The sequence below is a fragment of the Somniosus microcephalus genome, chromosome 32 (genome assembly GCF_052327205.1).
Source record: "Somniosus microcephalus isolate GS21.2 chromosome 32, FLI_Smic_1.0, whole genome shotgun sequence".
Classification (NCBI taxonomy): domain Eukaryota; kingdom Metazoa; phylum Chordata; class Chondrichthyes; order Squaliformes; family Somniosidae; genus Somniosus; species Somniosus microcephalus.
Window position 1 is genome coordinate 34,996,686 of NC_141018.1, and position 24,508 is coordinate 35,021,193.

General features: G+C 46.4%; 1 protein-coding gene across 3 annotated transcripts in view; it reads left to right on the forward strand.

Moving 5' to 3' along the window:
• The window catches only part of tubgcp4 (tubulin gamma complex component 4), a 95,188-nt gene extending 74,381 nt beyond the window's left edge, over positions 1-20,807 (forward strand). For all 3 annotated transcript variants that reach the window (XM_085972363.1, XM_085972364.1, XM_085972365.1), the window contains one exon: positions 16,750-20,807. In XM_085972363.1, the coding sequence (XP_085828489.1) occupies positions 16,750-16,762 (13 nt within the window). In that variant the 3' untranslated portion in view covers positions 16,763-20,807. The remainder of the gene's footprint in view (positions 1-16,749) is intronic.
• The last annotated feature ends 3,701 nt before the right edge of the window (positions 20,808-24,508 follow it).

The following is a 24,508-nucleotide window of genomic DNA, read 5'->3' on the forward strand; positions in this document are numbered from 1 at the left end:
AGTACTGTACTAGGAGTTAATACACGGTCTGGTGTAGTACTGTACTAGGGGTTAGTACACGGTCTGGTGTAGTACTGTACTAGGGGTTAATACACGGTCTGGTGTAGTACTGTACTGGGGTTAATACACAGTCTGGTGTAGTACTGTACTAGGGGTTAATACACGGTCTGGTGTAGTACTGTACTAGGTTAATACACGGTCTGGTGTAGTACTGTACTAGGAGTTAATACACGGTCTGGTGTAGTACTGTACTAGGGGTTAATACACGGTCTGGTGTAGTACTGTACATGGGGTTAATACACGGCCTGGTGTGGTACTGTACTAGGGGTTAATACACGATCTGGTGTAGTACTGTACTAGGAGTTAATACACGGTCTGGTGTAGTACTGTACTCGGGGTTAGTACATGGTCTGGTGTGGTACTGTACTAGGGGTTAATACACGGCCTGGTGTAGTACTGTACTAGGGGTTAATACACGGTCTGGTGTGGTACTGTACTAGGGGTTAATCCACAGTCTGGTGTGGTACTGTACTAGGAATTAGTACACGGTCTGGTGTTGTACTGTACTAGGGGTTAATACACGGTCTGGTGTAGTACTGTACTAGGGGTTAATACACGGTCTGGTGTAGTACTGTACTAGGGGTTAATACACGGTCTGGTGTAGTACTGTGCTAGGGGTTAATACACAGTCTGGTGTAGTACTGTACTAGGGTTTAATACACGGTCTGGTGTAGTACTGTACTAGGAGTTAATACACGATCTGGTGTAGTACTGTACATGGGGTTAATACACGGCCTGGTGTGGTACTGTACTAGGGGTTAATACACGATCTGGTGTAGTACTGTACTAGGAGTTAATACACGGTCTGGTGTAGTACTGTACTAGGGGTTAATACACAGTCTGGTGTAGTACTGTACTAGGGGTTAATACACGGTCTGGTGTGGTACTGTACTAGGAGTTAATACACAGTCTGGTGTAGTACTGTACTAGGGGTTAATACACGATCTGGTGTAGTACTGTACTAGGGGTTAATACACAGTCTGGTGTACTCCTGTACTAGGGGTTAATACACAGTCTGGTGTAGTACTGTACGAGGGGTTAATACACGGTCTGGTGTGGTACTGTACTAGGGGTAAATACACAGTCTGGTGTAGTACTGTACTAGGGGTTAATACACGGTCTGGTGTAGTACTGTACTAGGAGTTAATACACGGTCTGGTGTAGTACTGTACTAGGGGTTAATACAAGGTCTGGTGTAGTACTGTACTAGGAGTTAATACACGGTCTGGTGTAGTACTGTACTAGGGGTTAATACACGGTCTGGTGTAGTACTGTACTAGGGGTTAATACACGGTCTGGTGTAGTACTGTACTAGGGGTTAATACATGGTCTGGTGTAGTACTGTACTGGGGTTAATACACGGTCTGGTGTAGTACTGTACTGGGGTTAATACACGGTCTGGTGTAGTACTGTACTGGGGTTAATACACGGTCTGGTGTAGTACTGTACTAGGGGTTAATACACAGTCTGGTGTAGTACTGTACTGGGGTTAATACACGGTCTGGTGTAGTACTGTACTAGGGGTTAATACACAGTCTGGTTTAGTACTGTACTAGTGGTTAATACACAGTCTGGTGTAGTACTGTACTAGGGGTTAATACACAGTCTGGTGTACTGTACTAGGGGTTAATACACGGTCTGGTGTAGTACTGTACTAGGAGTTAATACAGAGTCTGGTGTAGTACTGTACTAGGGGTTAATACACAGTCTGGTGTAGTACTGTACTAGGGGTTAATACACAGTCTGGTGTACTGTACTAGGGGTGAATACACGGTCTGGTGTAGTACTGTACTAGGGGTTAATACACAGTCTGGTGTAGTACTGTACTAGGGGTTAATACACAGTCTGGTGTAGTACTGTACTAGGGGTTAATACACAGTCTGGTGTAGTGCTGTACTAGGGGTTAATACACGGTCTGGTGTAGTACTGTACTAGGGGTTAATACACGGTCTGGTGTAGTACTGTACTAGGGGTTAGTACACGGTCTGGTGTAGTACTGTACTAGGGGTTAATACACGGTCTGGTGTAGTACTGTACTAGGGGTTAATACACGGTCTGGTGCAGTACTGTACTAGGGGTTAATACACGGTCTGGTGCAGTACTGTACTAGGGGTTAATACACGGTCTGGTGTAGTACTGTACTAGGGGTTAATACACGGTCTGGTGTAGAACTGTACTAGGAGTTAATACACGGTCTGGTGTAGTACTGTACTAGGGGTTAATACACGGTCTGGTGTAGTACTGTACTAGGGGTTAATACACAGTCTGGTGTAGTACTGTACTAGGGGTTAATACACAGTCTGGTGTAGTACTGTACTAGGGGTTAATACACGGTCTGGTGTAGTACTGTACTAGGGGTTAATACACAGTCTGGTGTAGTACTGTACTAGGGGTTAATACACAGTCTGGTGTAGTACTGTACTAGGGGTTAATACACAGTCTGGTGTACTGTACTAGGGGTTAATACACGGTCTGGTGTAGTACTGTACTAGGGGTTAATACACGGTCTGGTGTAGTACTGTACTAGGGGTTAGTACATGGTCTGGTGTAGTACTGTACTAGGGGTTAATACACGGTCTGGTGTAGTACTGTACTAGGGGTTAATACACGGTCTGGTGTAGAACTGTACTAGGAGTTAATACACAGTCTGGTGTAGTACTGTACTAGGAGTTAATACACAGTCTGGTGCAGTACTGTACTAGGGGTTAATACACAGTCTGGTGTAGTACTGTACTAAGGGTTAATACACGGTCTGGTGTAGTACTGTACTAGGGGTTAATACACGGTCTGGTGTAGTACTGTACTAGGGGTTAATACACAGTCTGGTGTAGTACTGTACTAGGGGTTAATACACAGTCTGGTGTAGCACTGTACTAGGGGTTAATACACGGTCTGGTGTAGTACTGTACTAGGGGTTAATACACAGTCTGGTGTAGTACTGTACTAGGGGTTAATACACAGTCTGGTGTAGTACTGTACTAGGGGTTAATACACGGTCTGGTGTAGTACTGTACTAGGGGTTAATACACAGTCTGGTGTGGTACTGTACTAGGGGTTAATACACAGTCTGGTGTAGTGCTGTACTAGGAGTTAATACACGGTCTGGTGTAGTACTGTACTAGGGGTTAATACACAGTCTGGTGTAGTACTGTACTAGGGGTTAATACACAGTCTGGTGTAGTACTGTACTAGGAGTTAATACACGGTCTGGTGTAGTACTGTACTAGGGGTTAATACACAGTCTGGTGTAGTACTGTACTAGGGGTTAATACACGGTCTGGTGTAGTACTGTACTAGGAGTTAGTACACGGTCTGGTGTAGTACTGTACTGGGGTTAATACACGGTCTGGTGTAGTACTGTACTAGGAGTTAATACACGATCTGGTGTAGTACTGTACTAGGGGTTAATACACGGTCTGGTGTAGTACTGTACTAGGAGTTAATACACAGTCTGGTGTGGTACTGTACTAGGGGTTAATACACAGTCTGGTGTAGTACTGTACTAGGGGTTAATACACGGTCTGGTGTAGTACTGTACTAGGGGTTAATACAAAGTCTGGTGTAGTACTGTACTAGGAGTTAATACACGGTCTGGTGTAGTACTGTACTAGGGGTTAATACACAGTCTGGTGTAGTACTGTACTAGGGGTTAATACACGGTCTGGTGTAGTACTGTACTAGGGGTTAATACACGGTCTGGTGTAGTACTGTACTAGGAGTTAATACACGGTCTGGTGAAGTACTGTACTGGGGGTTCATTCACGGTCTGGTGTAGTACTGTACTAGGGGTTAATACACAGTCTGGTGTAGTACTACTACGAGTTAATACACGGTCTGGTGTAGTACTACTAGGGGTTAATACACGGTCTGGTGTAGTACTGTACTAGGAGTTAATACACGGTCTGGTGTAGTACTGTACTAGGAGTTAATACACGGTCTGGTGTAGTACTGTACTAGGGGTTAATACACGGTCTGGTGTGGTACTGTACTAGGGGTTAATACACAGTCTGGTGTAGTACTGTACTAGGGGTTAGTACATGGTCTGGTGTAGTACTGTACTAGGGGTTAATACACGGTCTGGTGTAGTACTGTACTAGGGGTTAATACACGGTCTGGTGTAGAACTGTACTAGGAGTTAATACACAGTCTGGTGTAGTACTGTACTAGGAGTTAATACACAGTCTGGTGCAGTACTGTACTAGGGGTTAATACACAGTCTGGTGTAGTACTGTACTAGGGGTTAATACACGGTCTGGTGTAGTACTGTACTAGGGGTTAATACACGGTCTGGTGTAGTACTGTACTAGGGGTTAATACACAGTCTGGTGTAGTACTGTACTAGGGGTTAATACACAGTCTGGTGTACCACTGTACTAGGGGTTAATACACGGTCTGGTGTAGTACTGTACTAGGGGTTAATACACAGTCTGGTGTAGTACTGTACTAGGGGTTAATACACAGTCTGGTGTAGTACTGTACTAGGGGTTAATACACGGTCTGGTGTAGTACTGTACTAGGGGTTAATACACAGTCTGGTGTGGTACTGTACTAGGGGTTAATACACAGTCTGGTGTAGTACTGTACTAGGGGTTAATACACGGTCTGGTGTAGTACTGTACTAGGAGTTAATACACGGTCTGGTGTAGTACTGTACTAGGGGTTAATACACAGTCTGGTGTACTGTACTAGGGGTTAATACACAGTCTGGTGTAGTACTGTACTAGGAGTTAATACACGGTCTGGTGTAGTACTGTACTAGGGGTTAATACACAGTCTGGTGTAGTACTGTACTAGGGGTTAATACACGGTCTGGTGTAGTACTGTACTAGGAGTTAGTACACGGTCTGGTGTAGTACTGTACTGGGGTTAATACACGGTCTGGTGTAGTACTGTACTAGGAGTTAATACACGATCTGGTGTAGTACTGTACTAGGGGTTAATACACGGTCTGGTGTAGTACTGTACTAGGAGTTAATACACAGTCTGGTGTGGTACTGTACTAGGGGTTAATACACAGTCTGGTGTAGTACTGTACTAGGGGTTAATACACGGTCTGGTGTAGTACTGTACTAGGGGTTAATACAAAGTCTGGTGTAGTACTGTACTAGGAGTTAATACACGGTCTGGTGTAGTACTGTACTAGGGGTTAATACACAGTCTGGTGTAGTACTGTACTAGGGGTTAATACACGGTCTGGTGTAGTACTGTACTAGGGGTTAATACACGGTCTGGTGTAGTACTGTACTAGGAGTTAATACACGGTCTGGTGAAGTACTGTACTGGGGGTTCATTCACGGTCTGGTGTAGTACTGTACTAGGGGTTAATACACAGTCTGGTGTAGTACTACTACGAGTTAATACACGGTCTGGTGTAGTACTACTAGGGGTTAATACACGGTCTGGTGTAGTACTGTACTAGGAGTTAATACACGGTCTGGTGTAGTACTGTACTAGGAGTTAATACACGGTCTGGTGTAGTACTGTACTAGGGGTTAATACACGGTCTGGTGTGGTACTGTACTAGGGGTTAATACACAGTCTGGTGTAGTACTGTACTAGGAGTTAATACACGGTCTGGTGTAGTACTGTACTAGGGGTTAATACACAGTCTGGTGTAGTACTGTACTAGGGGTTAATACATGGTCTGGTGTAGTACTGTACTAGGGGTTAGTACACAGTCTGGTGTAGTACTGTACTAGGGGTTAGTACACAGTCTGGTGTAGTACTGTACTAGGGGTTAATACACGGTCTGGTGTAGTACTGTACTAGGGGTTAATACACGATCTGGTGTAGTACTGTACCAGGGGTTAATACACCGTCTGGTGTAGTACTGTACTAGGGGTTAATACACGGTCTGGTGTAGTACTGTACTAGGAGTTAATACACGGTCTGGTGTAGTACTGTACTAGGAGTTAATACACAGTCTGGTGTAGTACTGTACTAGGGGTTAATACACGGTCTGGTGTAGTACTGTTCTAGGCGTTAATACACGGTCTGGTGTAGTACTGTACAAGGGGTTAATACACAGTCTGGTGTAGGACTGTACTAGGGGTTAATACACGGTCTGGTGTAGTACTCTACTAGGGGTTAATACACGATCTGGTGTAGTACTGTACTAGGGGTTAATACACGATCTGGTGTAGTACTGTACTAGGGGTTAATACACGGTCTGGTGTAGTACTGTACTAGGAGTTAATACACGGTCTGGTGTAGTACTGTACTAGGGGTTAATACACGGTCTGGTGTAGTACTGTACTCGGGGTTAATACACGATCTGGTGTAGTACTGTACCAGGGGTTAATACATGGTCTGGTGTGGTACTGTACTAGGGGTTAATACACGATCTGGTGTAGTACTGTACTAGGGGTTAATACACGGTCTGGTGTAGTACTGTAGTAGGGGTGAATACACGATCTGGTGTAGTACTGTACTAGGGGTTAATACACGGTCTGTTGTAGTACTGTACTAGGGGTTAATACACGATCTGGTGTAGTACTGTACTAGGGGTTAATACACGGTCTGGTGTAGTACTGTACTAGGGGTTAATACACAGTCTGGTGTAGTACTGTACTAGGGGTTAATACACGGTCTGGTGTAGTACTGTACTAGGGGTTAATACACAGTCTGGTGTAGTACTGTACTAGGAGTTAATACACGGTCTGGTGTAGTACTGTACTAGGAGTTAATACACGGCCTGGTGTAATACTGTACTAGGGGTTAATACACGGTCTGGTGTGGTACTGTACTAGGGGTTAATACACGGTCTGGTGTAGTACTGTACTAGGGGTTAATACACGGTCTGGTGTAGTACTGTACTAGGAGTTAATACACGGTCTGGTGTAGTACTGTACTAGGGGTTAGTACACGGTCTGGTGTAGTACTGTACTAGGGGTTAATACACGGTCTGGTGTAGTACTGTACTGGGGTTAATACACAGTCTGGTGTAGTACTGTACTAGGGGTTAATACACGGTCTGGTGTAGTACTGTACTAGGGGTTAATACACGGTCTGGTGTAGTACTGTACTAGGAGTTAATACACGGTCTGGTGTAGTACTGTACTAGGGGTTAATACACGGTCTGGTGTAGTACTGTACATGGGGTTAATACACGGCCTGGTGTGGTACTGTACTAGGGGTTAATACACGATCTGGTGTAGTACTGTACTAGGAGTTAATACACGGTCTGGTGTAGTACTGTACTCGGGGTTAGTACATGGTCTGGTGTGGTACTGTACTAGGGGTTAATACACGGCCTGGTGTAGTACTGTACTAGGGGTTAATACACGGTCTGGTGTGGTACTGTACTAGGGGTTAATCCACAGTCTGGTGTGGTACTGTACTAGGAATTAGTACACGGTCTGGTGTTGTACTGTACTAGGGGTTAATACACGGTCTGGTGTAGTACTGTACTAGGGGTTAATACACGGTCTGGTGTAGTACTGTACTAGGGGTTAATACACGGTCTGGTGTAGTACTGTGCTAGGGGTTAATACACAGTCTGGTGTAGTACTGTACTAGGGTTTAATACACGGTCTGGTGTAGTACTGTACTAGGAGTTAATACACGATCTGGTGTAGTACTGTACATGGGGTTAATACACGGCCTGGTGTGGTACTGTACTAGGGGTTAATACACGATCTGGTGTAGTACTGTACTAGGAGTTAATACACGGTCTGGTGTAGTACTGTACTCGGGGTTAGTGCATGGTCTGGTGTGGTACTGTACTAGGGGTTAATACACGGCCTGGTGTAGTACTGTACTAGGGGTTAATACACGGTCTGGTGTAGTACTGTACTAGGGGTTAATACACGGTCTGGTGTAGTACTGTACTAGGGGTTAATACACAGTCTGGTGTGGTACTGTACCAGGAGTTAATACACGGCCTGGTGTAGTATTGTACTAGGGGTTAATACACGGTCTGGTGTGGTACTGTACTAGGGGTTAATACACGGTCTGGTGTAGTACTGTACTAGGAGTTAATACACGGTCTGGTGTGGTACTGTACTAGGAGTTAATACACGGTCTGGTGTGGTACTGTACTAGGGGTTAATACACGGTCTGGTGTGGTACTGTACTAGGGGTTAATACACGGTCTGGTGTGGTACTGTACTAGGGGTTAATACACAGTCTGGTGTAGTACTGTACTAGGGGTTAATACACGGTCTGGTGTAGTACTGTACTAGGGGTTAATACACAGTCTGGTGTAGTACTGTACTAGGGGTTAATACACGGTCTGGTGTAGTACTGTACTAGGAGTTAATACACAGTCTGGTGTAGTACTGTACTAGGGGTTAATACACGGTCTGGTGTGGTACTGTACTAGGGGTTAATACACGGTCTGGTGTAGTACTGTACTAGGGGTTAATACACGGTCTGGTGTAGTACTGTACTAGGGGTTAATACACGGTCTGGTGTAGTACTGTACTAGGAGTTAATACACAGTCTGGTGTAGTACTGTACTAGGGGTTAATACACGGTCTGGTGTGGTACTGTACTAGGGGTTAATACACGGTCTGGTGTAGTACTGTACTAGGGGTTAATACACGGTCTGGTGTAGTACTGTACTAGGGGTTAATACACGGTCTGGTGTAGTACTGTACTAGGAGTTAATACACAGTCTGGTGTTGTACTGTACTAGGAGTTAATACACAGTCTGGTGTAGTACTGTACTAGGGGTTAATACACGGTCTGGTGTAGTACTGTACTAGGGGTTAATACACAGTCTGGTGTAGTACTGTCCTAGGAGTTAATACATGGTCTGGTGTAGTACTGTACTAGGAGTTAATACACGGTCTGGTGTAGTACTGTACTAGGGGTTAATACACGGTCTGGTGTAGTACTGTACTTGGAGTTAATACACAGTCTGGTGTAGTACTGTCCTAGGAGTTAATACATGGTCTGGTGTAGTACTGTACTAGGAGTTAATACACGGTCTGGTGTAGTACTGTACTAGGGGTTAATACACGGTCTGGTGTAGTACTGTACTTGGAGTTAATACACAGTCTGGTGTAGTACTGTACTTGGAGTTAATACACAGTCTGGTGTAGTACTGTACTAGGAGTTAATACACGGTCTGGTGTAGTACTGTACTAGGGGTTAATACACGGTCTGGTGTAGTACTGTACTAGGGGTTAATACACAGTCTGGTGTAGTACTGTACTAGGAGTTAATACACAGTCTGGTGTAGTACTGTACTAGGAGTTAATACACAGTCTGGTGTAGTACTGTACTAGGGGTTAATACACGGTCTGGTGTAGTACTGTACTCGGGGTTAATACACGGTCTGGTGTAGTACTGTACTAGGAGTTAATACACAGTCTGGTGTAGTACTGTACTAGGGGTTAATACACGGTCTGGTGTGGTACTGTACTAGGGGTTAATACACAGTCTGGTGTAGTACTGTACTAGGAGTTAATACACAGTCTGGTGTAGTACTGTACTAGGGGTTAATACACGGTCTGGTGTGGTACTGTACTAGGGGTTAATACACGGTCTGGTGTAGTACTGTACTAGGGGTTAATACACGGTCTGGTGTAGTACTGTACTAGGAGTTAATACACGGTCTGGTGTAGTACTGTACTAGGAGTTAATACACGGTCTGGTGTAGTACTGTACTAGGGGTTAATACACGGCCTGGTGTAGTACTGTACTAGGGGTTAATACACGGCCTGGTGTAGTACTGTACTAGGGGTTAATACACGGTCTGGTGTAGTACTGTACTCGGGGTTAATACACGGTCTGGTGTGGTACTGTACTAGGGGTTAATACACAGTCTGGTGTAGTACTGTACTAGGGGTTAATACACAGTCTGGTGTAGCACTGTACTAGGGGTTAATACACGGTCTGGTGTAGTACTGTACTAGGGGTTAATACACGGTCTGGTGTAGTACTGTACTAGGGGTTAATACACAGTCTGGTGTAGTACTGTACTAGGGGTTAATACACGGTCTGGTGTAGTACTGTACTAGGGGTTAATACACAGTCTGGTGTGGTACTGTACTAGGGGTTAATACACAGTCTGGTGTAGTGCTGTACTAGGAGTTAATACACGGTCTGGTGTAGTACTGTACTGGGGTTAATACACAGTCTGGTGTGGTACTGTACTAGGGGTTAATACACAGTCTGGTGTAGTACTGTACTAGGGGTTAATACACGGTCTGGTGTAGTACTGTACTAGGGGTTAATACAAAGTCTGGTGTAGTACTGTACTAGGAGTTAATACACGGTCTGGTGTAGTACTGTACTAGGGGTTAATACACAGTCTGGTGTAGTACTGTACTAGGGGTTAATACACGGTCTGGTGTAGTACTGTACTAGGGGTTAATACACGGTCTGGTGTAGTACTGTACTAGGAGTTAATACACGGTCTGGTGAAGTACTGTACTGGGGGTTCATTCACGGTCTGGTGTAGTACTGTACTAGGGGTTAATACACAGTCTGGTGTAGTACTACTACGAGTTAATACATGGTCTGGTGTAGTACTACTAGGGGTTAATACACGGTCTGGTGTAGTACTGTACTAGGAGTTAATACACGGTCTGGTGTAGTACTGTACTAGGAGTTAATACACGGTCTGGTGTAGTACTGTACTAGGGGTTAATACACGGTCTGGTGTGGTACTGTACTAGGGGTTAATACACAGTCTGGTGTAGTACTGTACTAGGGGTTAGTACATGGTCTGGTGTAGTACTGTACTAGGGGTTAATACACGGTCTGGTGTAGTACTGTACTAGGGGTTAATACACGGTCTGGTGTAGAACTGTACTAGGAGTTAATACACAGTCTGGTGTAGTACTGTACTAGGAGTTAATACACAGTCTGGTGCAGTACTGTACTAGGGGTTAATACACAGTCTGGTGTAGTACTGTACTAGGGGTTAATACACGGTCTGGTGTAGTACTGTACTAGGGGTTAATACACGGTCTGGTGTAGTACTGTACTAGGGGTTAATACACAGTCTGGTGTAGTACTGTACTAGGGGTTAATACACAGTCTGGTGTAGCACTGTACTAGGGGTTAATACACGGTCTGGTGTAGTACTGTACTAGGGGTTAATACACAGTCTGGTGTAGTACTGTACTAGGGGTTAATACACAGTCTGGTGTAGTACTGTACTAGGGGTTAATACACGGTCTGGTGTAGTACTGTACTAGGGGTTAATACACAGTCTGGTGTGGTACTGTACTAGGGGTTAATACACAGTCTGGTGTAGTACTGTACTAGGGGTTAATACACGGTCTGGTGTAGTACTGTACTAGGAGTTAATACACGGTCTGGTGTAGTACTGTACTAGGGGTTAATACACAGTCTGGTGTAGTACTGTACTAGGGGTTAATACACAGTCTGGTGTAGTACTGTACTAGGAGTTAATACACGGTCTGGTGTAGTACTGTACTAGGGGTTAATACACAGTCTGGTGTAGTACTGTACTAGGGGTTAATACACGGTCTGGTGTAGTACTGTACTAGGAGTTAGTACACGGTCTGGTGTAGTACTGTACTGGGGTTAATACACGGTCTGGTGTAGTACTGTACTAGGAGTTAATACACGATCTGGTGTAGTACTGTACTAGGGGTTAATACACGGTCTGGTGTAGTACTGTACTAGGAGTTAATACACAGTCTGGTGTGGTACTGTACTAGGGGTTAATACACAGTCTGGTGTAGTACTGTACTAGGGGTTAATACACGGTCTGGTGTAGTACTGTACTAGGGGTTAATACAAAGTCTGGTGTAGTACTGTACTAGGAGTTAATACACGGTCTGGTGTAGTACTGTACTAGGGGTTAATACACAGTCTGGTGTAGTACTGTACTAGGGGTTAATACACGGTCTGGTGTAGTACTGTACTAGGGGTTAATACACGGTCTGGTGTAGTACTGTACTAGGAGTTAATACACGGTCTGGTGAAGTACTGTACTGGGGGTTCATTCACGGTCTGGTGTAGTACTGTACTAGGGGTTAATACACAGTCTGGTGTAGTACTACTACGAGTTAATACACGGTCTGGTGTAGTACTACTAGGGGTTAATACACGGTCTGGTGTAGTACTGTACTAGGAGTTAATACACGGTCTGGTGTAGTACTGTACTAGGAGTTAATACACGGTCTGGTGTAGTACTGTACTAGGGGTTAATACACGGTCTGGTGTGGTACTGTACTAGGGGTTAATACACAGTCTGGTGTAGTACTGTACTAGGAGTTAATACACGGTCTGGTGTAGTACTGTACTAGGGGTTAATACACAGTCTGGTGTAGTACTGTACTAGGGGTTAATACATGGTCTGGTGTAGTACTGTACTAGGGGTTAGTACACAGTCTGGTGTAGTACTGTACTAGGGGTTAGTACACAGTCTGGTGTAGTACTGTACTAGGGGTTAATACACGGTCTGGTGTAGTACTGTACTAGGGGTTAATACACGATCTGGTGTAGTACTGTACCAGGGGTTAATACACCGTCTGGTGTAGTACTGTACTAGGGGTTAATACACGGTCTGGTGTAGTACTGTACTAGGAGTTAATACACGGTCTGGTGTAGTACTGTACTAGGAGTTAATACACAGTCTGGTGTAGTACTGTACTAGGGGTTAATACACGGTCTGGTGTAGTACTGTTCTAGGCGTTAATACACGGTCTGGTGTAGTACTGTACTAGGGGTTAATACACAGTCTGGTGTAGGACTGTACTAGGGGTTAATACACGGTCTGGTGTAGTACTCTACTAGGGGTTAATACACGATCTGGTGTAGTACTGTACTAGGGGTTAATACACGATCTGGTGTAGTACTGTACTAGGGGTTAATACACGGTCTGGTGTAGTACTGTACTAGGAGTTAATACACGGTCTGGTGTAGTACTGTACTAGGGGTTAATACACGGTCTGGTGTAGTACTGTACTCGGGGTTAATACACGATCTGGTGTAGTACTGTACCAGGGGTTAATACATGGTCTGGTGTGGTACTGTACTAGGGGTTAATACACGATCTGGTGTAGTACTGTACTAGGGGTTAATACACGGTCTGGTGTAGTACTGTAGTAGGGGTGAATACACGATCTGGTGTAGTACTGTACTAGGGGTTAATACACGGTCTGTTGTAGTACTGTACTAGGGGTTAATACACGATCTGGTGTAGTACTGTACTAGGGGTTAATACACGGTCTGGTGTAGTACTGTACTAGGGGTTAATACACAGTCTGGTGTAGTACTGTACTAGGGGTTAATACACGGTCTGGTGTAGTACTGTACTAGGGGTTAATACACAGTCTGGTGTAGTACTGTACTAGGAGTTAATACACGGTCTGGTGTAGTACTGTACTAGGAGTTAATACACGGCCTGGTGTAATACTGTACTAGGGGTTAATACACGGTCTGGTGTGGTACTGTACTAGGGGTTAATACACGGTCTGGTGTAGTACTGTACTAGGGGTTAATACACGGTCTGGTGTAGTACTGTACTAGGAGTTAATACACGGTCTGGTGTAGTACTGTACTAGGGGTTAGTACACGGTCTGGTGTAGTACTGTACTAGGGGTTAATACACGGTCTGGTGTAGTACTGTACTGGGGTTAATACACAGTCTGGTGTAGTACTGTACTAGGGGTTAATACACGGTCTGGTGTAGTACTGTACTAGGGGTTAATACACGGTCTGGTGTAGTACTGTACTAGGAGTTAATACACGGTCTGGTGTAGTACTGTACTAGGGGTTAATACACGGTCTGGTGTAGTACTGTACATGGGGTTAATACACGGCCTGGTGTGGTACTGTACTAGGGGTTAATACACGATCTGGTGTAGTACTGTACTAGGAGTTAATACACGGTCTGGTGTAGTACTGTACTCGGGGTTAGTACATGGTCTGGTGTGGTACTGTACTAGGGGTTAATACACGGCCTGGTGTAGTACTGTACTAGGGGTTAATACACGGTCTGGTGTGGTACTGTACTAGGGGTTAATCCACAGTCTGGTGTGGTACTGTACTAGGAATTAGTACACGGTCTGGTGTTGTACTGTACTAGGGGTTAATACACGGTCTGGTGTAGTACTGTACTAGGGGTTAATACACGGTCTGGTGTAGTACTGTACTAGGGGTTAATACACGGTCTGGTGTAGTACTGTGCTAGGGGTTAATACACAGTCTGGTGTAGTACTGTACTAGGGTTTAATACACGGTCTGGTGTAGTACTGTACTAGGAGTTAATACACGATCTGGTGTAGTACTGTACATGGGGTTAATACACGGCCTGGTGTGGTACTGTACTAGGGGTTAATACACGATCTGGTGTACTGTACTAGGAGTTAATACACGGTCTGGTGTAGTACTGTACTCGGGGTTAGTGCATGGTCTGGTGTGGTACTGTACTAGGGGTTAATACACGGCCTGGTGTAGTACTGTACTAGGGGTTAATACACGGTCTGGTGTAGTACTGTACTAGGGGTTAATACACGGTCTGGTGTAGTACTGTACTAGGGGTTAATACACAGTCTGGTGTGGTACTGTACCAGGAGTTAATACACGGCCTGGTGTAGTATTGTACTAGGGGTTAATACACGGTCTGGTGTGGTACTGTACTAGGGGTTAATACACGGTCTGGTGTAGTACTGTACTAGGAGTTAATACACGGTCTGGTGTGGTACTGTACTAGGAGTTAATACACGGTCTGGTGTGGTACTGTACTAGGGGTTAATACACGGTCTGGTGTGGTACTGTACTAGGGGTTAATACACGGTCTGGTGTGGTACTGTACTAGGGGTTAATACACAGTCTGGTGTAGTACTGTACTAGGGGTTAATACACGGTCTGGTGTAGTACTGTACTAGGGGTTAATACACAGTCTGGTGTAGTACTGTACTAGGGGTTAATACACGGTCTGGTGTAGTACTGTACTAGGAGTTAATACACAGTCTGGTGTAGTACTGTACTAGGGGTTAATACACGGTCTGGTGTGGTACTGTACTAGGGGTTAATACACGGTCTGGTGTAGTACTGTACTAGGGGTTAATACACGGTCTGGTGTAGTACTGTACTAGGGGTTAATACACGGTCTGGTGTAGTACTGTACTAGGAGTTAATACACAGTCTGGTGTAGTACTGTACTAGGGGTTAATACACGGTCTGGTGTGGTACTGTACTAGGGGTTAATACACGGTCTGGTGTAGTACTGTACTAGGGGTTAATACACGGTCTGGTGTAGTACTGTACTAGGGGTTAATACACAGTCTGGTGTTGTACTGTACTAGGAGTTAATACACAGTCTGGTGTAGTACTGTACTAGGGGTTAATACACGGTCTGGTGTAGTACTGTACTAGGGGTTAATACACAGTCTGGTGTAGTACTGTCCTAGGAGTTAATACATGGTCTGGTGTAGTACTGTACTAGGAGTTAATACACGGTCTGGTGTAGTACTGTACTAGGGGTTAATACACGGTCTGGTGTAGTACTGTACTTGGAGTTAATACACAGTCTGGTGTAGTACTGTCCTAGGAGTTAATACATGGTCTGGTGTAGTACTGTACTAGGAGTTAATACACGGTCTGGTGTAGTACTGTACTAGGGGTTAATACACGGTCTGGTGTAGTACTGTACTTGGAGTTAATACACAGTCTGGTGTAGTACTGTACTTGGAGTTAATACACAGTCTGGTGTAGTACTGTACTAGGAGTTAATACACGGTCTGGTGTAGTACTGTACTAGGGGTTAATACACGGTCTGGTGTAGTACTGTACTAGGGGTTAATACACAGTCTGGTGTAGTACTGTACTAGGAGTTAATACACAGTCTGGTGTAGTACTGTACTAGGAGTTAATACACAGTCTGGTGTAGTACTGTACTAGGGGTTAATACACGGTCTGGTGTAGTACTGTACTCGGGGTTAATACACGGTCTGGTGTAGTACTGTACTAGGAGTTAATACACAGTCTGGTGTAGTACTGTACTAGGGGTTAATACACGGTCTGGTGTGGTACTGTACTAGGGGTTAATACACAGTCTGGTGTAGTACTGTACTAGGAGTTAATACACAGTCTGGTGTAGTACTGTACTAGGGGTTAATACACGGTCTGGTGTGGTACTGTACTAGGGGTTAATACACGGTCTGGTGTAGTACTGTACTAGGGGTTAATACACGGTCTGGTGTAGTACTGTACTAGGAGTTAATACACGGTCTGGTGTAGTACTGTACTAGGAGTTAATACACGGTCTGGTGTAGTACTGTACTAGGGGTTAATACACGGCCTGGTGTAGTACTGTACTAGGGGTTAATACACGGCCTGGTGTAGTACTGTACTAGGGGTTAATACACGGTCTGGTGTAGTACTGTACTCGGGGTTAATACACGGTCTGGTGTGGTACTGTACTAGGGGTTAATACACGGTCTGGTGTGGTACTGTACTAGGAGTTAATACACGGTCTGGTGTAGTACTGTGTGCGTCTGTGTGTTTGCACACATAGCAAGTGCGAACAGATATATTGCTTGCCGTTGATGCCCCCTGTTGCCGAATGATACTCTATAGGCATCTGGTGCCTGTCTAACCTACCCCAGGATGAGTCAGTACCTTTAGGAGATGAGGGGAGAAACTAGTAGCCATGGGGCGGGGGGGGTGCCGTTGGAGCAAGAAACAAAGCGAGTTAGACTTGTGTAATCTGCAAACTATCTGTTTCTCTAACAAAGCGTTTTATTCTTTTTTCAGTTTTGGCATTTGACCTCCGCGCACAAGATTGTCGCCTGGACCGGCAGGTTCCTGTCCTTCAGCAGCATCTGACGCTCCTGTCCTGTCGGCGGCGTGAGGTTGTATAAAGGAACCTGCTGACCTGAACGCTGGCTACAACTTGTGTCCCCTCACAGCAGCCTTGGGTAAACCATCTGCCTGAAAGCTTCACTAACGGAGACATTGGGGTTACACTGCAGCCTGCGCCCATTCAAACGTTCCGGGCGGGGTTTGTGAGCTGTTTTGTTGACTTTTCACCCCATCTCTCTCTGCACATCAGGCGAATTCAGGCTGGGAGTTATTTCAAATTTCCATAGCTTTTTATCTGCAGCTTTACAAGATTTTACTCCGCTGTTTTTTAAGTGTGTGGGTGATTGCGAACGTCCTGCTGTACTTGTGTCTTTCCAAGTTGCCCCCATTCCCCTCCCCAGTGCCCTGCTACCTTCTGATTACTCCAAACCCCGAATGGGGAGGGTGCTGGGATGCGATGCGAATAGGTCGGGATGAGCAGGACCAAATCTCCGATCTCATCGACTTTTACTGGCGACAGAAATTCATTTAAGCACGGTTCAGGACCGTGGCAGAAAAAAGGATGAACCTTTTCGAAATTTTCGCAAAACCTGTTCTGTTTGATTCAGAAACCCCGGATAATCGGGAATCCCTGCACTGCCTGTTCCTTCCCCCAGGTCTCTGGGACCAGTACGGAAGAGCGCAGGTTTACATTGCTTGCAGGAGCGCAGTATCAGTGAAGCATCTGTGTTCTGTCGCTTCAGGTGACCTTTGACTCTTGTTTCCAATCCCCGAGGTGTCCATGCACTTGCCCCCCCACCCCCCCGACCCCACCCCCCCCGCTACCTGTCAGGCCAGAGACTAACGGCTGGGGTCTCCGCCTCACGGGCTGGTTTGAAACCCAGCCCATCCCCCAATTGCATCAGAACCATCCACGGAACAATACTGCCCCAAATTTGGGAATCTTAACTGTTGTGGGAAATGGGGACAAAGCCCCACGGGTGTAGTGAGGGAGCTGCACTGGGGCCGAGGCATATTAATGGGGCAAAGTAGCGAGAGCTTCGCTCCGCTCCCTGCCCAGGCTGTAAATGGTCTGGGTACGCTTGATGGGTGAAACAGGAGAGAGTTCTGCTCCTGACATCTCTCGCCATGACGAGAGGAACAGTCACACAAAATAAAATGGTGCCGACTGACCCTCGCAGAGCCTTCCATTGACTTCCAGCGAAGCGGCAATTGCCCACACGCTGTGTACAGATTGGCGATTGAATGGCTATTGCTACAGGACAATCGTTATTTCATCAGCTCTTTCCTGAGAATTCTACAGAGGACGTAACCCGGCCAGTGAGGCTCGGTGCCTAAGCTGGGCTGTCCTTTGTGATACAATAGCCTGCTGACCGTCACTCTCTAGATCCACGGACCATCCACATCCACAGCGTTCACGAGAATAGTGTGACCTTTTTATTGTGAGCCCGTCTCATTTTGTAAATAGAACTAAACCAGTAAGATGAAATCGGTGCCGATGTGTGTATCTCTGGGTGAGACCGGCTCGGTGGCATTGCCCCAGTTCGCAGTAAAGCCTCAGCCTGCATAGTCTAGTTGGTTTTTGAGATCGTGGGGGGCACAAACCTCATTTCAGTTACTGTAGGAGATTGGCACGTGTGATGGGGTCCCAAGGGTGGGGCTGCAGATCCCACTTCTCCCCACCCCCCCCCCCCCCCCCCCCCCCGGACAGGCTATTCAATCACGGGAGCATCACGAGCAGAAATCCTACTCTGTTCTCATCCGATATTTACAAGTACGCATTTTCCAGTCAGAGTTGCTGGAAAGCCTTTAGGAGCAGGAACTGTAGCTTATTTCCCCCCCCCCCCCCCCCCCCCAACCCACTTGCTAGTCTTCTGGGAGCTGAGGCCAATTATAGGAACATGAGGAGGCCATTCAGCCCCTCGAGCCTGTTCTGCCATTCAATGAGATCATGGCTGATCTGCGACCTAACTCCATCTACCCGCCTTTGCCCCATATCCCTTCATATCCCTTTGGTTAACAAAAATCCATCAATCTCCGATTTAAAATTAACAATTGATCTGGCATCAATTGCCTTTTGCGGAGGAGAGTTCCAAACTTCTACCACCTTTCGTGTGTAGAAGTGTTTCCTAATTTCTGAAAGGTCTGGCTCTAATTTTTAGACTATGCCCCCAGTCCTAGACTCCCCAACCAGCGGAAATAGTTTCTCTCTATCTACCCTATCTGTTCCCCTTAATATCCAGGGAATACAGTGTCTCAACTACTGCCCTGGCTGACAGTCTAACTCCGATCTTGTCAACCCCGGCCAGTGAGGCTCAGTGCCTAAGCTGGGCTGTCCTTTGTGATCCAATAGCCCGCTGACCGTCACTCTCTAGATCCAGTATGAAGAATGAGTGTTTGATGTGAGCTAAGGGCGCGTTGCTGATGTCCAAGAAACTGACCCAGCACGTTTTAGGAGAGGGAGGGAGGAACCGCCGGGCGGTGTGGGCCGCGGAGTGTAAATTGAGGGATTTTCAGCGAGGCCCCTAACAGAAAGGACAGGTGCGTTCTAAACATACACAGATCGGTCTGAGTATTTACTCTGCAGGCCTATTCATAGGGAAACAGTGAGTGACAGCAGCAACCATCTACCTTCTCGCCTGCCCCTGAGAATGTTAACGCTCCAGTAAACCACACCATGCCACGTGTCGGAACCTCTCCTTTCCATTCCCACTTTCTCCCCCTGAGGAAGCCCCGAGGTGAAAGCTGTGAGATACTCATCCTGACATTTTCAGTATGGGGCACCTTTCTTCAGCAGTAGGATAAATGAACACTAATTAACACTCTGGATCCGGACTGACCTCTGAAGCTTTCTAAAGTGCCCATTAATTTCCCCCCTCCCGGCAACTTGGTGGTTTTGGAAATTGAGACTCGTTGCATCATCGTCTGCTCCCCTCCCTCCCTCCCTTGCTTTCTTGTGTCCCAGCCGTGGCTCAGTGGGCAGCACCCTCGCCTCTGAGTCAGGTCGTGGGATCAAGTCCCACTCCAGAGACTCGAGCACAAAAATCTAGGCAGACACTCCCAGTGCGGTGCTGAGGGAGTGCTGCACTGTCGGAGGTGCCGTCTTTCGGATGAGACATTAAACCGAGGCCCCGTCTGCTCTCTCGGGTGGATGTAAAAGATCCCACGGCCACTATTTTGAAGAAGAGCAGGGGAGCTCTCCCCGGTGTCTTGGCTAATATTTATCCCTCAACCAACATCACTAAAAGACAGATTATCTGATCATTATCACATTGCTGTTTGTGGGAGCTTGCTGTGCGCAAATTGGCTGCCGTGTTTCTTACATTACAGCAGTGACTACACTTCAAAAAGTGCTTCATTGGCTGTAAAGCACTTTGGGACGTCCGGTGGTCGTGAAAGGCGCTATATAAATGCAAGTCTTTCTTTTTCTCTCTGTAATATCCGCAAAGGTATTTACTCCCGTGCTGGGGTTATGGTTACGCAGGTACCAGTGTCGGGGAATGTCCGGCTCAAACGTGAAGCTCCTCAGGCCAAATAGCCGACCAACACAGGAGCATTGGGCACTAAAATAACACACGGGGAATATCGTCGGGGATCTCCAGACCTTCATGCCAGCGGAAACCCTGGATATAAGCGGAAAGGGGGTTTCTGCCGAAGTTACGGCGGCCAATCGGGAGACCGCGCCGAGGAAATTCCCTGTGCTGGTGGGCTGTTTGGCCAGGGGGAGCTTCACGTTTGAGCTTGTCCTCGCCGGGCATGCAGGCTCTGAGCAAGTGTGACTGGATAGCGATCAGGAGAAGGATTCTCCTAATCATCATCTCCTGAACCCGGGCACACTGAGACCAATCGTAGCCCTCCCGACAATGACACGAGACTGCTCTGGCATCAGTGTATGTAAAGGACACGTTCACTAGAGAGAAACAAGGCGATCGACAGAGCTGAAGATTAAGTTAAAACATCTTTTTATTGTAATTATATTTCACATTAAATACATTGATTTTTTAAAAATTCATTTGTTTCTGATATTGTTCTTTTCACCTGTACATTAGTAGTATTGAAATTTCCCACAGCGAACTTTCAGAAAATCTGGTCTGAGATCCAGCAACAACTTGAATTTATATAGTCCTTAAGAACATAAGAATTCGGGCAGGAGTAGGCCATTCGGCCCCTCGAGCCTGCTCCGCCATTCAATGCGATCATGGCTGATCAGCGACCTCAACTCCACTTTCCTGCCCGATCCCCAAAGTAGATAAAATATCCCAAAGCTCTTCACAGAGGCGTAATCACAAAAAAATAAATCCCAGGGAACTGCAAGGTTAACTCGACTAGAACTGAAACGGGGGGCCTTCTGTCTAAGGAGCTTCAGCGCTCTTCAGCTTCTTCACTGTGTGCCGGTGTTACTAACATTACGTCACAAGATAATTCCGGGCGAGGACAGCCATTTGGCCATTCTTAATTCATCCATTCCGACACACACCACTTTTCTCCCCGCTGCTGCATCTTACTATTTCTTAAATGATCCCAGGGTTTTCACCTCTCGCTGGGAATCTGTTCCATGTGTCGATCGCTCTTTGTATGAAGAAAAACTTACAGATCATAGAATTTTACAGCACAGAAGGAGGCCATTCGGCCCATCGTGCCTGTGCCGGCTCTTTGAAAGAGCTCTCCAATTAGTCCCACTCCCCCTGTGCCCTTTCCCCATAGCCCTGCACATTGTTCTTTTTCAAGTATATATCCAATTTTCAAAGTTACTGATATCAGTACTCAATTTACCTTTTACTAGTTTGAAACTGCATCCTCTTATTTAACTCTTGCAGTTTAAAGTGTTATTCGGGTTTGCCTTTTCCATTCTTTTATCTACCTTGTATTTCTCTGTTGGGGCACCTCCCAGGCTGAAACACCCAAGTTGCTCCAATCTTTCCATAGAACTCAGACCCTGACGCTTGGATCAGCCACGTGCACTGCCTCCAGCATTTGAACCGCTCCTTGCTGTCTCGGTGACCAGAACTGAGCTGCAGCCAAGAAAATTCCGCAATCGGTGTCCAACTCGGGTCCCACTCACCAGCCCGCTCTGCACACACTGCGTCAGGGAGTGATGGAGTGTGGGTCTGCCCTGCGGATCCTCATACACTGGGCTCCTGGCATTAACCGTTCCCGTATCCTAACTCACGCCAAGTCCCGTTTACCCCCCCCCCCCGGTGCTCACTGACGCTCCCGGTCCGACAACGCCTCGCTTTTAAAATTCTCATCCTTGTGTTCAAATCCCTCCATGGCCCCTCGCCCCTCCCTATCACCTCCTCCAGCCCCACAATCCCCCGAGATCTCCGCGCTCCTCCAATTCTGGCCTCTTCCGCATCCCTGATTATAATCGCTCCACCATTGGCGGCCGTGCCTTCAGCTGCCTGGGCCCTAAGCTCTGGAATTCCCTCCCTAAACCTCTCCGCCTCTCTCTCCTCCTTTAAGACGCTCCTTAAAACCGCTTTGACTAGGTTTTTGGTCACCTGTCCTAATATCTCCTTCTGTGGCTCGGAGTCACATTTTAGTTTGATTTATGTTCCTGTGAAGCGCCTTGCGAAGTTTCACTATGTTAAAGGTGATATATAAACGCAAGTTGTCCACGGGGAGTTAGCGAGTGGCTCTTTTGTTTGTGCAGTGGATACTGTGAGATCTCCTGAAAAAGAAAAAGAAAGACTTGCATTTCTACAGCCCCTTTCACAACCTCAGGACGTCCCAAAGCGCTTTACAGCCCAATGAAGTACCTTTTGAAGTGTATGATTTTTGCCATTCCCATTTGCAACATTTTACCTTTCCTGCCTCTTACAAAAGTACAGGGTGTTCTTTCAATTCCTTCCTCCCCTCCTAAACCCTCCCCCCACTTTCTCTGCACCTGCTTAATATCTGTTACATCTCCAGCCTTTTCCAGTTCTGATGAAGGGTCCCAGACCTGAAACGTTAACTCTGTTTCTCTCTCCACGGATGCTGCCTGACCTGCTGAGTATTTCCAGCATTTTCTGTTGTTATTTCAGATTTCCAGCATCCGCAGTATTTTGCTATTGTACTTTTGAAGTGTAGTCGCTGTTGTAATGTGGCATTCTCGTACAGGAGGCGGAGAGGGGACAGCCCTGAATCCCGCAGCCATGGAGCAGCAACTCTGCTGAGTGACCCCTGTCTTGTGAGGGCCAAGGCAGTGGACCACTGACTGTCATTTACCCTGTCGTTCAGTGTTGTAAACCTTTGTGGTTGTTGCACTACTTAGACACCAGAGGGTGACCTGAGCTCAATTAAATCGCCTTTCCCCTGCTTGAGAAATGCTGTTGGTGTCAGCCACTATTCCTGCCTGAGACTTGACTGAGGATATTCCACCGCAGGGTGCATCACAATCGAGCCGACCACTGTTGGAGATCCCAGAGAGTTGTATGTCGGGGCAGTTAAACAAATAATAATCGGAACTTCTTTGTATCGTGGAGCAACAGACCTTAAAGATAAACAGGATGGCTTTGAAGTGTCGTGAGGGGAAAGCCTGGCTCGTCTTCTGCTTTTAGTGTCAGAGTGTTATATATGGGAAGCATCCGGGAAGGCGCCGAACACCTCGAGTCTCTTCGCTGGGAGCAAGCGGAAGCCAAGCGCAAGGAGCGCACGTCAACCCAAGCACCCCACCCACCCGCCCCTTCAACCACCGTCTGCCCCACCTGTGACAGAGACTGTAGGTCCCGCATTGGACTCATCAGTCACCTGAGAACTCCTTTTTAATGTGGAAGCAAGTCATCCTCGGTTCCGAGGGACTGCCTAAGAAGAGAAGAAGTTATATACGAGAAATGCTTGTGCAAGGAAATAAGTGGCAGTAATGACGTCAGCCATGAGCGATTAAGGTCTAAGTTTAGTGGCCAGGGTAATAAACCTAGGTAGATGGCAATGCACCCGTAATTTTTTTTTGGGTGCACGGTCTCTTTAACAGGCTGTGCGGCCCATTCAAAGTTTCACGCATGCGCAAAATTTCACGTTGGAAAAGCCGGTCCTGGGCTGCATGGGACCTCCAGACAACCGCGCAGCTTAGCGGGAACATTGGTAGAGCAATCCATTAACTATAGTATAGAAAGATGATGGTTAATAAAGCCTGTTCTTCAAAGGGTTTGCGAACGGTTCAGGCAGGAAGTCTTGTTTGAGGGTCATTGCTTTGGAGTAAACACCTGCAACTGTTTACATGAACAGACTGTTTTCAACGGATTCAGGAACAGATGCATCATGAGGTCTTATCTGTGACGTATCTTTGATGTGGGCAAAATACGGTGTATAAAGGAGCATGGTTTTCAACAGTTCTTCAGAGGGCTCGAGAGATACAGAAACCGAAAAGCTGCCCTCTTTGTATACAGTTAGGCCGGTTGCCTGTGCTGCATATCAATAAAGTCTGTTCCGTATAAGCCACTGTCAAGTGTCTCGTGCTTACTCGAAACGTATTGCTGTGGCCCAGAGGAGGGAGGAGGTCGATTGCGAGCAAACACCCCATATTTGAAAAGGCGTCTGTGATCCTTGCGAGGCAGGTGGTATTCTTACCTGTTCCCGTTAAGCGGTGCGGCCGCGCGGCTTTCTAGAGGACTCGCGCAGGCGTCTTGCTGGCTTCTCAACGGGACATGTTGAATGGGCCGCGCAGATCGTTAAAGGGACCGCTCACCCAAAAAAAAATAAGTGAGGGGGAACATTGATTATTACTGCC